This window comes from Rhinatrema bivittatum, chromosome 18, assembly GCF_901001135.1.
Source record: "Rhinatrema bivittatum chromosome 18, aRhiBiv1.1, whole genome shotgun sequence".
Taxonomy (NCBI): domain Eukaryota; kingdom Metazoa; phylum Chordata; class Amphibia; order Gymnophiona; family Rhinatrematidae; genus Rhinatrema; species Rhinatrema bivittatum.
Window position 1 is genome coordinate 50,436,659 of NC_042632.1, and position 17,560 is coordinate 50,454,218.

The 17,560-nt window shown below is 42.7% G+C and overlaps 1 protein-coding gene across 2 annotated transcripts in view; it reads left to right on the forward strand.

Moving 5' to 3' along the window:
* The window catches only part of RAD50 (RAD50 double strand break repair protein), an 87,194-nt gene extending 76,049 nt beyond the window's left edge, over positions 1-11,145 (forward strand). For both annotated transcript variants that reach the window (XM_029583355.1, XM_029583356.1), the window contains exons 23-26: positions 8,278-8,363; positions 8,908-9,050; positions 9,793-9,926; positions 10,779-11,145. In XM_029583355.1, coding sequence (XP_029439215.1) covers positions 8,278-8,363; positions 8,908-9,050; positions 9,793-9,926; positions 10,779-10,965 — 550 coding nt within the window. In that variant the 3' untranslated portion in view covers positions 10,966-11,145. The remainder of the gene's footprint in view (positions 1-8,277; positions 8,364-8,907; positions 9,051-9,792; positions 9,927-10,778) is intronic.
* The last annotated feature ends 6,415 nt before the right edge of the window (positions 11,146-17,560 follow it).

A 17,560-nucleotide genomic window follows, 5' to 3' on the forward strand; every position in this document is an offset into this window, starting at 1 on the left:
GTAAGTTTTTGCTTGGGACATTGTCTTTTTCAAACGTATTGGGGCAAAGTTAACTATTTGGGAATATTATTTAGTGTGTTTGTGTGTTTGTGCTTTTAATAGTCAGTAAGGCAGCGAATAAACAAGTTAAACTGTTTGTATTTTTAAATGGTCAGTCAGTAAGGCAGCTAGTAAGCAGTAGTTAGTGTGCTTATTTTTAAAAGTTTTTGTAAGGCAACTAGTAAGCAGAACTGAGTGTTTGTATTTAAAAAAAAAAATTTTTAAATTAGCCAGAAGCTATAAATAAGCTAGGAGCAGTGTATACCTAAGTAAAAAGGTTGAAAAGTTCAGTTCAGTTACTCACTTTGGAAAGGTGTTGAGGTAGTGTGATTTGGTTTGATTAGGTACCAACATTTGATAATCAAGAGAGTAGTGAGTCACTCTGGCTGATTAACTGAAGTTAGACTGTTTGGATTTTCTCTGATTAGTCTTAAATGTGCTACTTGCTAACTTCATGGAATGCCCCCTAGTCCTTCTATTATTCGAAAGTGTAAATAACCGAGTCACATTACTCGTTCAAGACCTCTATCATATCCCCCCTCAGCCGTCTCTTCTCCAAGATGAACAGCCCTAACCTCTTCAGCCTTTCTTCATAGGGGAGCTGTTCCATCCCCTTTATCATTTTGGTTGTCCTTCTCTGTACCTTCTCCATCGCAACTATATCTTTTTTGAGATGCGGCGACCAGAATTGTATACAGTATTCAAGGTGCGGTCTCACCATGGAGCGATATAAAGGCATTATGACATTTTCCGTTTTATTAACCATTCCCTTCCTAATAGTTCCTAACATTCTGTTTGCTTTTTTGACTGCTGCAGCACACTGAGCCGACGATTTTAAAGTATTATCCACTATGATGCCTAGATCTTTTTCCTGGGTGGTAGCTCCTAATATGGAACCTAACATCGTGTAAGTACAGCAAGGGCTATTTTTCCCTATATGCAACACCTTGCACTTGTCCACATTAAATTTCATCTGCCATTTGGGAGGTGCAGGAGAGGACCATTGCCTGTTGACTTTTTGCCTGAACTATCTACATTGTGAATACCGGGGTAAGGTTATTTCCTTGCCCCGATGGCACAGAGACTTACTTCTGCCACCTGACGTCATCAGGGAGGGTCCCAAGCGAGGGCCTTTAAAAACGGAGCTGCAGCTGCGTGCAGCTGACGCCGGCGCACCGCCCAAGCCGCGCACACCTAAGGGACACGCGGTTTTGTTTGAATTCTTGAAAATTTGAAACTTGGTCCTGAGTGCTCCTCCACCGGAAAAGTGAGTAATGGTTTTATAAGTATAATAAGGTGGTTTCCCTCTCTATCGCCTCCGTTATATATAGGATTCTCTAATTTGATTTTAAAGAAAACAGTGCAAGAAACTCTATTAACTGTTGCTTAAACACATGCCTCATAAGAAACGAAAAGGTAGGGTGAGGTTAGCTACTTCTGCAACTACCATGCCCATACCTTCTCAATCAACTATCGATGGGTTTTTTGTGCCAACCTATGTATCTACCCCAGGTGTGTCTGCTGGGAGGACGGATGAGGAGCACATCCAAACTCCCTTGGACACTCAAATATGGCTTAGCCCTGGGGCTCCTGAGACTCCCTCACCACCTACGAGCTCCCATATCCAGGCACAGAGCTGGAGGGTGGACCCAATTAATTTGGAGTCCACACCAGTTGCAGAAGCTGTTACTGAGCCTTCAACAGAGGGAGCTAAAGTTGGAGAAAAAGAAGGAAGGATGTTAGTCCCAATTAATAACTTAAAGAGTGGTGAGGAACTGGTAAATGAATCTGCAAAGATCACTATGATTTGTCAGGATGGAGGAATGAGAGAGCTTCCAACCCTGAGAATGATTAAACCACAGGAAGTTACCTTGGGAACTGTATGGGAAGCCTTAATGACGATACAGAACTCTATAGCCTCTCTTACACAGGCTATAAATAAATTTCAGAATAAAATACAAGAGATTGAGCCAAAGTTGGATATCCATGAGGTTAAAATCAAAGAATTAGAAGTTAAATCTTCGTCTATTCAAGAAATACAAATAAAGATGATACATGAAGAAAATGTTATTACGAAGAAGATAGAGAATTTAGAAAATTCCGCCAGATATCATAACCTACGGGTCTTAAATTTTCCTAAAGTTAAATTGATCTCTCCTCGAGAACAATTTAAGAAATATCTGGTTGAAAATCTGCAATTCTCTAAAGAATCATTGCCAGCTATTTCTAACATTTATTTTGTAACAACTACGAAGAAAAATCAGAGGATTATGGCTGAACCGACATTGGGAACAGATATCAACTTAACCTCCTTTTTAGAAACAGCAGAAGAAGACCAGATTGAATACCGAGGAACCCTTTTGGTGACCTTTGTGTTATCAATGGATAGAGACTCTGTATTAAATCTGTTCTTTTGTAATAGGAATAAATTATACTTGAGTCATAAAATCTGGGTTTTCCCAGACTTAACTAGATCTACTCAAGTTCGAAGGAGGAATTTTCTTGATATGACTCAAGAAGTCAAGCGTTTGGGGGCTACAATGTCTGTTAGATATCCTTGTAAATGTCTGATTTATTTGAATAACTCATGCTATCTTTTCTTTGCGCCATCTCAATTAAGGTTTTTCTTAGATAACCAGGGATCTGTCAGCACCCCAATTCAACCAACTCAGGATTAGTTGAAATAAGGTTACTTTCTTTTTTCTTTTTCCCTAATTTGATGTAATGTTCCAGTTTTGATTAGAATCTTATATACCCACCTGTTTAAAGATTAATAATAAGAATTGGGTATAGACAAGGATTGTAATAAGAAATATTGAGAAAGTAATTATTACTTCTATCATGTTAAACCTGGAATACCTTTTCTGTTTTATTTTGTGGAAAATGCATAAATATAAAATTTAAAAAAAAAAATTTTCATCTGCCATTTGGATGCCCAATCTTTGGGTACATTTGGTGCTTTGCTCGGGCATCCTCAGCTCGGTACTCACCCATATGTGAGGACTACCATCCTGCTTGTCCTGTGAGAAAGCAGAGTTGTTTTCTGTAACAGGTGTTCTCACAGGACAGCAGGATGTTAGTCTTCACGAAACCCGCCCGCCACCCCGTGGAGTTGGGTTCGTTTACGTTTTCTTAATTTATTTTTCGCACGTACTTTTACTATAACACGAGACTGAAGGGGGACCCCCTGCTAGATGCAGTATCTATACTGCTAGATGCAGGGTCAGTGCATTGCTGGGCATGCCCAGTAGGTGCCAGTCAAAGTTCTAGAAACTTTGACAAAAGTGTTCCGTGATTGGGCTCCATCCTGATGATGTCACCCATATGTGAGGACTAACATCCGCTGTTCTGTGAGAACACCTGTTACAGGTAAGTAACTCTGCTTTCCTGAGCAATCCTTTTCTTCCCTATCCAAAGCAAAGAAGATTTTTTGTTTTGTTTTTTTAACATTCAATGCCAAATGATTATCAGCAAGCCAGGTCTTAATTTCCATCATACACAATTGAAAACTGGTGATTGGGAAAGCATCATCTATGCTTGGAATATATATCTGAATATCATCAGCGGAGCGATAATAAAGTACCCCTAGCCCTTTCAATACATCACACACTGGGCACATGAAAATGTTAAAAAGAGTCGATGGCAAGGCCAATCCTTGAGGTGTACCAGAATCGCTATGTTTCCAAGACGAAACATTTTCTTTATGTTGAACTTGGTATTGCCTATTGGTCAAAATTGATTCAAACCGGAGAAGTGCAATCCCACCAATGGCAAGTTGTAATCGGCACAGTAACATTTTGTGGTCTAAGATATTGAAAGCTGCACTAATATCTAGTGCACAAGCACTCCCGATTTCCCCCGTTCCAATTCCATCAAGGACAACAGCAGAGTCTCTGCCCAGTGGTTCTTGCGGAAGCAGTATTGATTTGTGTCTAATAGCGCATTTTCCTCCACAAACTCTTCTGCTTGCACATAACACGTATTTCTCCACTATCTTACCAAGTGTGGAGATATTTGAGATGGGGCGAAAATTAGAGATGACATCCAGTGGCAAAGAAGGATTTTTTTTTTAACTGGTCGTACAGTCACCTTTTTTTATCTATCTGGGACAGTACCTACATCAAGCATCATATTAACCATTTTAACTATAAAACTGTATATCTTTTAAATTCTTAGTAAAAGAAAAAGGACATGTGTCCAATTGTGTTGATCTCAGGCCATTTATGATACTTGTTGTTTCCAATAGTTCTACCTTTCTGAATAACGTTCAACTAATATTTTTAGTCTGTGGAAAAACATTGACCGTTTCAGTTATCTGTCTAAATGGCGTCCAAATATCAGCCTCTGGATTCCCGCTGTTTGGCACCAACCCTAAGTAATGGCTGTGCTGCACAGAGAAATCTGTGAAGTCTGCCTCCATCTGCTGGTACGGGGAAACAACCCACTTGTTAAGGGCTGGACTGATGTAGCAGGACTGATAGAAAGGAAATTAAAAGGTAAGAACATTTCTCCTTACTCCGGACTACTGACCTCAGATCATTCTGTCTTTTCACACACAACTCAGTTGTCAGTAGTTAAGTTCATAGATAGTTGTGGTGTGCCATGAAGCCATTGTCTCTGTTCAGAGCTAAGTTGATGGTGTTAAGTTTTTTTTTTAGTTCTAATTCAGCAGTGTCACGCTGGAGGGCCCCTTTGAAGTTCCTTTAAAGGACTTTGGCAACCTTAAGAGTCAGAGAACGTCGTGGTTGAAATGTTTTCTTACTGGTTTCTGAATGTTGCCATTCCTAATGTCAGATTGATGTCCATTTGTTCTTTTCCCCAGGGGTTGTCCTGTTTGTCCCATGTAGACAGCAGGTGAATGAGCCCTGGATGTTGTAGTTGATGTTAGTGGTTGCTGTGTTGGCGTTGCCTGGGCTAATAGGTGGACCGAGTTGGCATCTGAGTTTCTGGCAGGTTCTGAATCTTGAGTTGGAGTTATTGTCGTACAATTTGTGGTTGCTGGTGAGTGTCTGAGATGGGGGGCTGTTGGTAGGTCAGTAGTCTGGACTACAATGCTATTAATACTCTGTTTCCACACCCTGCCTGCCTAATTCAACCCTTCTCTTTGTTCTGTATCTCCACCCACCCGCCACCCCCATATATTTTACCCACCTCTATACTACATTTCGGGCATCTGGCAAAGTGGAGTCTGCCCTCGAAAGCTCAAGCCTCAGTAAATTGGTGAGTCTATAAGGTGCCACCTGCCTCTTGTCATTTTTGTGCTACTGGTGGTGTCACTGGGAGCTTTAAAGAGACAATGCAAAGCTAATGCTGGAGGAGCTGTTGGTTTCGCGCTCAGTGACTATGCAGTAAAAGAAAATTTTGGATCATGTTGTTCATAGGACAAATCAAATAGTTCTGCTCTTCAGTTTGATAATGCAGACAAGGAAAATGTTTGTAGATCTGCTCAGTAACTTCCACCTACTGCAGTCTTTACACGTTGTGGTAAAACTGATGTAAAAATCACATTGATTGTATCTGTTTCTTATTATCAACTAATCTATCAAATAATAATAATAGAAATAGGCTTGTTTTGTGCTGAGTCATTTCTCTCGCTCTTGCTGGTCAACCAGCATAGCATCCTTCAGCAGGAAGTCCTCAGCATGAAGTAAAGTCCCCAACTTCTTTAGGTATTAAATAGAAAGCCATCAGATAAGCATGCAAATGAAATTTAAATTTGGTTTGTCTTTTTTTTTTTTTTTTGTAATTGCTCTTTGCAACAGTTGAGAGGTTCTTGCATTCCTAAATAATTGTAGGAGTTTCGTGGCCCTTTTTTAAAGCAATGGTTAACGTATTTAGTTAATGGCGAGGACTCCGCACTATAAAATGTGTACTACTGCCACTTGGTGCTGTCCCGTTTACACAGAATAAATGCAAGCAAAATCCGACATGACATTCTTAAATCCTCCTCTGTTTGTCTCTCGACGGCTGTTGCATGGAGTGAGATGCCAACTTATCCATTTTTAATATAAACATTTGCCTATTCTTACTCAAAATAGTACTGCACTTTCTGGAGCACAGACCATGTAAGGCAGAATCAAAAAAAGGGTCACATGACCAATAGTTTCTGTGAGGCATTAACCTGCATTTTTCCAAAATAAAATGTAAAAAATTAAAAAAAAATCTAAGTCTGTTAAAACATTTTTTAAGCCAAGTGCCACCTAAATTTTATCAATCTTCTGAATACCACCCCAAGGAAAGCTGCTTTTGGTTTCTCATATTAGCAAGCTTAACCTCCGTTATGTATTAATGGGGAAATTCTGAATGTAGGCAGCGACTTGGCTTTGATGATCTCACGGTGTGAAGAAAGCGTCAGCAATGCGGGCAGCAGAAAGCTGAGGTTTAGTGTTACACAGTGGCAGTTCTGTAAGTGGCCTGTCTACTGAGCTGCATTAATGTGTTAACCCATGTTGAAACATCAAATTTGGTGCGAAATGCCCATTAAAATCACATCAACGTGCTTTATCAATAACTCGAGGAAAGTATTGCTGAGCTGCAATATGCCCCAGGGAAGAAACATCTTTTTTTGGTTTTGTCAGGGGGGGTGGAGTCTACTGTAAATATGATTATTTTGGAATGTTGATTGTACTGCACTGCACCTGTACGTTTGATTTAAATGTAATTGTAATTCACCTTGAGTAACACGGTTGGGGGCTGCTACTTGGGGGAGGGAAATGAGAATCCCTTGGGGTATTTGCTGCTTTCCCCACCCATGGGCCCAGGTACCCGCTGACACGCGTTCCCGCAGCCACGAATGCGAGAATGTTACCGGCGCTGGTAGTGTGTGCGCACAGCTACGAATGTGGGGTCCCCTAAAGGCTCAACGCCCTTTAATAAATCCTGCATGATGGAAGGGGAAGGACTAAAGCACATATAAGAAAAAAAAAATGCGTTCATGCACGTCAATGCACTAAAACAATACCCTCAAAAAAGATAAAACTTCCCAAACAAGGTTTCTGAGCCCATTAAAAATATGCAAAGAGTTTTCATGTAGAATTTGCAAATTTGAGCATGTTATGCTAGAGACTTCTTCTAATCAGTTAGATTCCTATCTATGATTTAAACTAGGAAACATACGAGTTAAGGTCACTGCAAAGCTGTGAATTTCCAGGTAGGCTTCTACCACAGATCATGACCTGGGTGTTCTTTTCTCTATTAAATATGTCCAGCTCCAATGTGAACTGGCAGCTTTACGGCATCTGGTCATAGGTAGCAACTCCAGACAGATTTCATATATTATCTGTCGCAAACACGAGCAAGGTGCCGGCCAAACTGAAACACACAGAAGGACCTTGTTAATGTAAAGGGGTAAATTTTTGAAGGCTTAGATGGCTTTTACGCAGGTAAAAATAGTTAACTCTCCTATATTGTCCATGTCAGATTAGGTGGGCTTTCAGCTGCCAGAAGTTATGGGTGTCCCTTTGGCCACATAGATGGGGGACATTCCTCAGAGGCCCAGTGGAAGACTTTATGGATCAGTTTCAGAACTACACACATAGCAAGCATGCTGCGTTACTGTGTGTTCTTTTATGTGATTAACACCTTGCAAGGAGCTGATGGGTCTGCCTAAGGACACATTATCTCCTGAACCATTTCACCTACAGCAAATACATTTTTAGGATAGGTACAGCTATATAAAAGGTAGAAACTAAAATAAAGTTTTTCCCAAAAAGCTTCTAGTTCCAGTCCAAAATGTCAAAAACTGACCTTTTCCCAGAAAATTGAGAAAAAATGCTCAAAGAATTTGCTCTAAAATACTTCTGTTATTTGGTATGAAACGATTTGATGATCAACTAAAATTGTTTTTAGTGTTACTTTTCTGGAATTGAGTTTTTTGCTCAGCTGTGGCACTTTCTGGATTCTGTGCATCCGAGCATGGTGGGGTCCTTAACCTTTGAATATATTCTCTCCAATTGAGATTGTGACACTGGCTTCAATTTTCTTGTTTTTTTCATTCCTGTTTTTATGTGCTGGTACACGATATGCTATATTCATCAGGCCAAGTTCCAGCATATAAAGAAAATTTAGGATTCTGCCATCATTTTGGTTTGGTTCGGGTTTATTTTTGTTTTTGGGTTGTTTTTTTTTTTTTAATCTTTCCATTTCGGTTGTTTTTAAGGTTTTAGTGCTGTCAATGGGGCGCCTGGCAGCTGACGTTTTACTTCTTTTTTTTTTTTTTTTTTTTTTCCCCCCTCATAGAGCCATAATGAAATTTCATAGCATGAAAATGGAAGAGATCAACAAAATTATCCGTGATCTTTGGCGAAGTACTTACAGAGGTCAAGGTAGGGAGACGTTTTTTTTCCTAAAGCCCCTGGTTTGTCTATGGCTCTAGGTTGCTGGTTAAACTCACTTCTTGGAGAAAATTCTGTTTGACGAAACTGAAGACGTGCAAACATAATATGCCCTGGTGTCACGACAAATGATTTTAATTGGTAAATCTAGATCCACTTTTGCACTGGTTGATAACTTTGATAAAATCAACTTTCTCCCCTTCTTAAGTGAAAAGAGACTGCCCCTCGTCCCTGCTGAGCCGCATTTGTTATTCATGACAGTATTCTTGGTAACCTTAACATAAAATCAAGCATTTTTGTTTTTCCTACAATGGAAGAACTCCCCTTCGTATCACTCTGTACTCCTTAAATCTCTGACTTGCCTCCTGCTGCAGTGGTGCCTCCAATGCCTGTTGCACGTTGGCTGCTATTTGTTTTACGTTTTCGAAGTTGCTTCTTTGCGCACCCGTCTTGACCGAATAGATTTCTCAAATGGAAGTAAATGCAAAACGTGCCTCCTTAATTGAAATATTCCCCATCTCCCCCTCCTTGTTAGATATTGAATATATAGAAATTCGTTCCGACGCCGATGAGAACGTGTCTGCCACGGATAAGAGAAGGACGTACAACTACAGGGTGGTAATGATAAAAGGCGATGCTGTGTTAGACATGAGGGGGAGATGCAGCGCTGGACAGAAGGTAATTGTGTGTCGGAGGCATCCGTTCTTTTCTCCGTCACTAAGAGCTCTAGGGAGTGCTGGAGAAGAGGTGTATAATGAATCTGTACAGTCTGCTCTAGTCGTGTAAGCTTTTTGTAAATAATTTGAGCATTAAAAGAGCTTTTGGATCTTATCTTCCCCATTCCACCTGCATTGTCCACCACACCCAAACCCATCTCTCCTGTGCCCCCGGAAAAGAATAGCGCTTATCATCAGCCTTGGGGTTTCGACCTGATTTTCAAAGCCATTTCTGCAGATAAACCCAGTTTTATGCATATAAATGGCTGTCAGATCAGCGTGCATAAAAGTGTGCACACTTTTGTATGCAAACTGAGAAGAGGCATTCCAGGGCGGAGCTGGGTCAGAGGTGGAACTTTTCCATCTTCAAAATTTCTGTGCATAAATAAACCCTCACAAGTTCCGTCCTCTTGACGAGCAGGTGTAAGTTTGTGCAAGTTATTCTGTGCCTGGACCTGACCAACAATTTAAAAGTTAACGTACACGCAGAGGCTTACCTTGAAACTGCGCGGTAAAGTCTGCGCATGAGAGATGCGTGCAGTGCACATTGTAAGAAAATTACCTTCTTTATCTACTACTTGAGTCCCAAAGAGTTTAAGGCAGACCGTACTTGCAAGAAATAGTGCTGCAAGATGAAATGCAATCTGTACTCCCCAGGCATCCCCTGTGTGTTGCACTTTCATAATCATATTGTGTCCTTTTAGGTACTGGCCTCCCTCATTATCCGATTGGCCCTGGCAGAAACCTTTTGCCTCAACTGTGGTATCCTTGCTCTGGATGAGCCAACCACCAACCTTGACAGAGAAAACATTGAATCCTTGGCGCATGCTTTGGTGGAGTAAGTAACGTTTTAGCCTCCTCTAGCAATGATATGGGTATTTGACTTCTCTTTTTTTTAAACCCGGAGAGTTCTTGCAAAATTGATGCCTGTATTTGATAGTTTCTTATTACAGCTCTGTGTGTGTGGGAAGGAAAGAACATAAGAAATTGCCATGCTGGGCCAGACCAAGGGTCCATCAAAAAAGGGTCCACCGGAGCGGCTAACAGTAAGGGCTAACAACGCTTACTGTGTTAGCCCTCACCTCTCCCGGGCACCCACTGCCGAGGAGGCCCTAGGGGTGCGCAGTTTCCCCTAGTTAATATTAAATCGAGCACTCAGGAGAGGTGGATCAGCGAGCGTTAAGGGAGCGAGCCCTCATTCATGAGCGCCCGTTTTACCACTCGCCGATATTGTATCGGCCTGCCAGTGCGCGTATCCTGAGAATCGGGCCTGTTTCGAAGGGCTTCTTTCTTTACTAATTGAGCTTAGCTGTGAGCCAGCCTGGTTACTCAGAGAAAAAAGAGCTATAATTAGAAGTCGCATGATCTCCTGGGTCAGAGGTTCAAATCTTCCTGGCCACTAATTCCATGAAAGCGTGGGCAAGTTGGTTTAATTCCCCGTGTCGTGGTTTAGTTGCTGTGGAAAACAGTTTGTTGCTTTTCCTTCTGCCTCCTTGGAAGCAGATTAGGTGGACAAGAAATGTGCTGTTGGGCCATTCACCTCGGAGGCGGCTGCCTAAATGTTTCTGAAGTGTAAAAGTGTGTTGAGGCTCTTTCTTGATAAAGCAAGTTACTGTAATTAAGACGAAGCACTTGAGCGTGGGCAGCGGAAAGCTGAATTTTAATCCCGGGACCCTTCTTTGTTCCGCAGAATAATAAAGAGCCGGTCCCAGCAGCGCAACTTTCAGCTTCTTATCATAACGCACGACGAGGATTTTGTGGAGCTCCTGGGCCGCTCAGAGTACGTGGAGAGTTTCTTCAGGATCAGGAAAAACATTGACCAATGCTCCGAGATCGTAAAATGTAACGTTAGCTCCCTGGGCTCGTACGTTCATTAAATCTCCGAGGCGTACTCGGAAGGGGACTGGTCACAAAATTCAGCAGCGGCAGGCGAGGACGCGTGCCCGGAGACAGGAGGACGTTCGCTTGTGCAGTTAGCACAAAGCTTTGTTTCACTCCCGTTTACTGAGCCATCTGTAAACTTTTTTTTTTTTTGGAATAAAAATCTTGCAAGAGGATTGCCGTTTTGTACTTTCTCTTTTTTCCAGGGTAGATTGTGGTGTGTGCCACTAGTGCTCTCGCGGCAACACGATGCCTTGTGGTTACGAGTGTTATGACCAGGAAGATCTGATGGAAAGCACCAGCTGGGCCTGTGCTTCGGTGCTCGTGAGTAAATGCCACAGGCGGCCGGATGGGAAAGTTCAGTTAGACACAGCTGTCCATTCATTGTCCTTCCTGAAGACCCTACAGAGTCATTCACACCTGCATTCTCTGACCGGCTGGACGTGTCCGACACCACAGGATTAAGAACATAAGAACATGCCATACTGGGTCAGACCAAGGGTCCATCAAGCCCAGCATCCTGTTTCCAACAGTGGCCAATCCAGGCCATAAGAACCTGGCAAGTACCCAAAAACTAAGTCTAGTCCATGTTACCATTGCTAATGGCAGTGGCTGTTCTCTAAGTGAACTTAATAGCAGGTAATGGACTTCTCCTCCAAGAACTTATCCAATCCTTTTTTAAACACAGCTATACTAACTGCACTAACCACATCCTCTGGCAACAAGTTCCAGAGTTTAATTGTGCGTTGAGTGAAAAAGAACTTTCTCCAATTACCGTATTTTTCGCACTATAAGACGCACCTGACCATAGGACGCACCTAGGATTTGGAGGAGGAAAATTAAGAAAAATAATTCTGTCCCCTTGATGGGCTCTGTAAGGAGCTCCCCGCTGGTGGCAGTCCATGGGATATTTTTTTGGTTTTGTTTTTTTATAGTAAGGCAGAGAACATCCACACAGGTACTTGCTGCTTTTCTCTCCCTCACAATCATACAAGGCTCTTTCACACTCACTAGCACTCTCCCCCACTCAACTCATTGGCTCTCCCTCACATATACACATACCCACAGACAATCACACACTCAGACTCTCTCCCTCATTCACACAGCTCTCTCACACCAGTTATTTTAAACTTTCATGACTGCTCCAAAGTTCAATAATAAATAGTCAGGGCTATATTACATTGATTAGGAGAGCAATTGCTCCTAATATTTCAACAGGTAGCCACTTAATCAGCACAGGCAGTAATTCTATTTGCTGGTCTGTGTCATGTGTCCTCCATCCCAGGCAGTATACCACCCCCATGACCCTCCAATACATCCAAACCACAAGGAGTGAAGTTCTTACTCTGGACTGCAAGAGAGGTCCTCCGGCAGAGCCCGAGCTCCACGCCGGTCCCGGGGTGCAGCTCACTGCAAGGTCGGCGTGGCGCAGGTCAGTCATCATCTGTTTGAACCGCGTGGGCTACGGAGGCCCTTCCAGTTCAAACAGCTCCCTGCCGGTCTGCTGTTCCCAGGGTGCATCCCACTGCGAAGGCTGGCGCGGCACAGGTCAAATGCCAGCCATCCGAACTGGAGGGGCCTCCATAGCCCACGCAGTTCAAACAGCTGATGCCTGACCTGCGCGGCGCCGGCCTTCGCAGCGAGATGCACCCCGGGAACAGCAGACCGGCAGGGAGCTCAAGTTCCGCCGGCAGAATGTGACACACCCGCATCACCATGCTGATTGGGAGGGGGCGGGGAACGGCGCGCGAGAGGGAGAGACACTACCTTCGCTCCATAAGACGCACCCACATTTCCCCCCCATTTTTTGGGGAAAAAAAGTGCGTCTTATGGAGCGAAAAATACGGTAGTTTTAAATGTGCCCTATGCTAACTTCATGGATTGCCCCCTAGTCTTTCTATTATCCGAAAGAGTAAATAACCGATTCACATCTACCCGTTCTAGACCTCTCATGATTTTAAACATCTCTATCATATCCCCCCTCAGCCGTCTCTTCTCCAAGCTGAAAAGTCCTAATCTCTTCAGCCTTTCCTCATAGGGGAGTTGTTCCATTCCCCTTATCATTTTGGTAGCCCTTCTCTGTACCTTCTCCATCCATTGATGTCCTGATGGAAAGCGCTGGTTGTGAAATGAAAGGCTGCCAGCTGGGCCTGCGCTTTCGTCTCACATCATATAATTGAAGTCGGTGATTTACTTTTATTCTTGTGACGTGGCCGTTTCCCAGGGCTAAGATCTGGACAGTGAGAGCCTTCACTCTCCGCTACCTCGGGATTTTCTGTCCCCTGCCAGCTTACTTTATTCCCGGTGATGGTCCTCGGCCGAGGGTCTCTGCACCAGTGCTCCTCTGCCATCGTGTGGGCCTTAAATCCAGCCATTAGGATAACAATGACGCCTCCCACCCCGTCACCACAGTCATGTAAAGGGATGACTTAGGGATGCTCCCAGCTTCACCGTTTCAGTTAAGATTCTGATTCTCTGCCTTTCATTTAATCTTCTCTTCTTTAATTAGGGTGTCTGCTTGGTATGTGTATTCTCTCTGTTATCTCTTTTGAATACTCAGGTGCTGGTCAAAATTAATTTTTGTGATTTTTTTTTTTTTTTGCAATAAAATTTGCAAACCACAATAACTTATTTAATATTCATGGTCTCCTAGGCAAATCCTACCTTTTTTTTTTTTTTTTTTTTTTTTTCTCAGCAGAAGGGCTTTTCATTGCTGCAAATCTTTTCTTGCTGCTGGGTAACGTTTAAAGTGGTGAAACTGTGAATTTGAATGGTTTATCAGTAATGATTTTATTTTATTTAAAATCTTTTCTATACCGTCGCTAAGTTATATACCATCGCAGCGGTTTACATGTAGGCACATAAAGTAGGTGAGATGTGTACTATAGTACATTATAACAGGTGCCACCAAAGGTTTAGTTACAATATATTAAATAATACAATCAATTGTTTAGTGAAAACGGTCATGACCAGGTGTGCCTGTAAGGTACTATTCACAGATAAAATACAGAATCTTTGTGTTTTACAATTACGTTTGATGTGAAATAGAGTTGTTAGGCTATTTTAATGCACATTCTGAGAATAGTGCTGTATGCTGGTGCTCCACTTCGAGGATTATAAGGGTATAGAGCAAACGTCTGTTCCTGAAACTCTCATATAGTGTCGTTCTATAAAATTCCTTGGCGTGAATATATCAAAGCCAGTCCTGCTTTTAACCCCAATGTACACCTATGGACTTCTAGACCTGCTGCTTATAAAGAAATTGCAAATCCATGTTTATCTGGTTAGTTGATATATATTCTTTGGAATCGTAGAGTAATATGCCAGAAAACGTTTGTTTCACCATTTCATTTCACACGGACGCTTAACAAATGGTGATGTCTATATCTGAGCAAGGGCAGAAGGAGGCAGAACACTGCGAAGGGCAAGGTTACCAACTCCAGTCTTCGAGAGCCACAAACAGGCCTGGTTTTCAGAATATCCACAATGAATATGCTTGAGATAGATTTGCATGCAGTACCTCCACTGTATGCAAATCTATCTCATGCATATTCATTGCAGAGATCCTGAAAACCTGGCCTGTTTGTGGCTCTCGAGGACAAGAGTTGGCCACCCCTGGTGAAGGGAGTGAGGTTCTGCGCTCGTCTTGGTGATCATAAAATATGAGATACTAGATGCAGACGTCACAGCCGCACAAAACCCTCAAAGTGAAAGTTTCTTATGCAACCTCCTAAAATCCTACTAAAAGTAGACTAATCTGTGTTCTGACAAAAATAAAATATAGATTCAATGTTTGCTTATTTAGGCAAAGCATATCTATACCTTTCCTTACATTCTAAGCAGTTTACAAAATTACATTCATAAAATTGTAAAAAATTACAATATAAAACATCATAGAACACATGGACACTGTAACAGCCAATTTGACAGCTCAAACCTCTGCAGAACAAGGATTATAAATGCCTCTTCAAAAAAGTGAGTTTTCAAAGCTTTTTCCATACACGATTCTTTACAGAGTGCCTCGGGGAAGCGCCTTCCCAGTGTCAGACCCGTGAGATTTTGCTAGTCGTGGTACACTTACAAATGAGCTTAGATTTCCTTGGTGGCCTCTATCGCTTAAGAATGGAGCTAATGCAACCAGCTGCTTAGCTGTTTAGAGGCTTATGAGCAAGAGTCAGCAACTTAAATTTCACTCTCTGTTCTACTGGCAGCCAATGATAATATAATCATAATGAGTTGCTCCAATAAGCTTACTTCTGTGGTTCTTGGAAGACCCAAGTAAATGATGTTGTGGTGGTCAAGAGAGCACCAATGACTGAACAGTCTGAGGATCCTGCTCAAGAAAAGATTTAATGTTGTCTAGCATTCAAAATTTACAATAAGCACAACGTGCCACTGAAAAGTTTTCAGTCCAAAGCATTGAAATTTAAGTCCCTTTTCTGCAAAGATTGTCCATAGGAAAATCTCAAGTGGACCTACAACTTGTAGTCCTAAATATTCCTGGTACTGGACAGGATCAGCTACTGCGCTGGAAAGTAAAACACCGTATGTCCCATTCTCATCTTGGCACCAGAGATTCGTATTGATTACAATGATTGTATTGAGTATTTTATTTTTAAACCAGGATTGATTTGGGAATAAAAAATATCAGTGGTGGACAATGACCAAAACGTCCTCCTGGAACCTGATGTAGAAACTCATTTGCAGGTAGGGCTGCCAACTGACTGCAGTTTGTTCTAATAACACGTTGGTCCAGCCTGGATTTTTTACGCCTATGGTACACTAGCACTTGTAGTCTAATTTCCCTAAGAAAAGCATAACTGCATGTCTGCGTGTGCCTCTCCTGAAAACATGCAACCAGCTGATGACCCTACCATCAGGGTCCTCTCCGAGACAAGCTCAAAGAGCCTAGGCATGTCAGCCCTAATGACACATTCCACTGGAAGAACGACGGGAATATAGGAAAACTGGTACTTACCCTGCTAATTTTCGTTCCTGTAGTACCACAGATCAGACTCCTGGGTTTTGCCTCTCTTCCAGCAGATGGAGACAGAGAACGTTTCGCAGGCACCACCTCTTAACCAGGTGTGCCACCTGCCGTCTCTCAGTATTACTAAGTACCCAAGCAGAATATAGTTTAAAAAAAAAACCAACTTCTAATAAATGAACGTTACATTGCCCAAACGAGCAGAGGAAGGAGGAAAAATTCATAATTGAGAACTAAAACCAATTTTGGAACATTAATTGTAAGGACTAAGCAGAAACTTGTGCCATTCTTCAGAATATATAGCGGACTCTCCTTTCTTCCCCCTGGGTGGGACTCTGAACTGATCTGTGGTACTATAGGAACAAAAATTAGCAGGTAAGAACCAATTTTCCTTTCCCTGTACGTACCCAGATCAGTCCAGACTCCTGGGATGTACCAAAGCTTCCCTATCCAGGGTAGGACTGTGAGAGTCCCGCTCGAAGTACAATTTCACCGAAACTGCTGACGTCCAGAGCCTGGGCATCCAATCGATAGTGTCTGGCAAAGGTATGCAAAGACTTCTAAGTAGCCGCCCTGCAAATCTCTTGGCGGCAAGACTAGCTGACACTCTGCCCAGGAGGCCACCTGGAACCTGGGTAGAAAGAGCCCCCTAACCCTTCCGGAATAGGCCAACCATGACAGATACATGTAGAACTAATAGCCTCCAACCAACATGCAATCGTGGCCTTTGAAGTCTTCTCACCCTTTTTCGCGTCACTCCCTAGCACAAAAAGGTGATCTGACCTCTAGATACCATAACAGTGCCCTTCTGACATCCAGACACCAACCTCCAGATTTGGAAAAGCCGGAAGCTCCACAGACTGACTTAAGTGGAACGCCGAAACCACCTTCAGCAAAAAAGACGGAACCATCCGCAAAGAAACTCCGGAAACCGAAGTCCTTAGAAAAGGTTTTTTACACGACAGGGCTTGAAGTTCTGGCACCCATCTAGCTGAACAAATCGCCACCACCTTCGAAGTAAGATGCTTTATGGTGGCCTTTTTAAGAGGCTCAAATGGCGCCGCACACATGCCCTTGAGGACCAAATTAAGGCTCCAAGAAAGGTACGCTTTATGAACAGGGGGACACAAATGCTTCGCCCCTCGAAGGAAACGTACCACATCAGGATGTGTTGCTAGGGTTATTCCATGAATCTTGCCTCGCAAACAGCCCAGGGCCAACACCTGTACTCTTAGGGAACTGAAGAACAAACCTTTGGTTAGCCCCCTCTGCAAAAAGGCCAAAATATGCACCACCAACGCTCGCTGAGGATCAAGCCCTTGCTCCGTACACCAAGACTCAAAGACCCTCCAAACCCAGACGTATGCCAAGGAAGTAGAAGTCTTTTAAGCCTGCAACCCAGTAGAAATAACATCCTCAGAATACCCTTTCTTCCTTAATTGCCTCCTTTCAAAAGCCAAGCCACTAGACAAAAGCGATCCGCTTGATCTGAAAAGATTGACCAAATCAAAAACCAAGGTCTCCGAGGTCACTCTGGAGCCATGAGAATCCCTTTTCCTGGGTGGATCTATTCTCCTCACAATCTTGCCCACCAGAGGCCATGG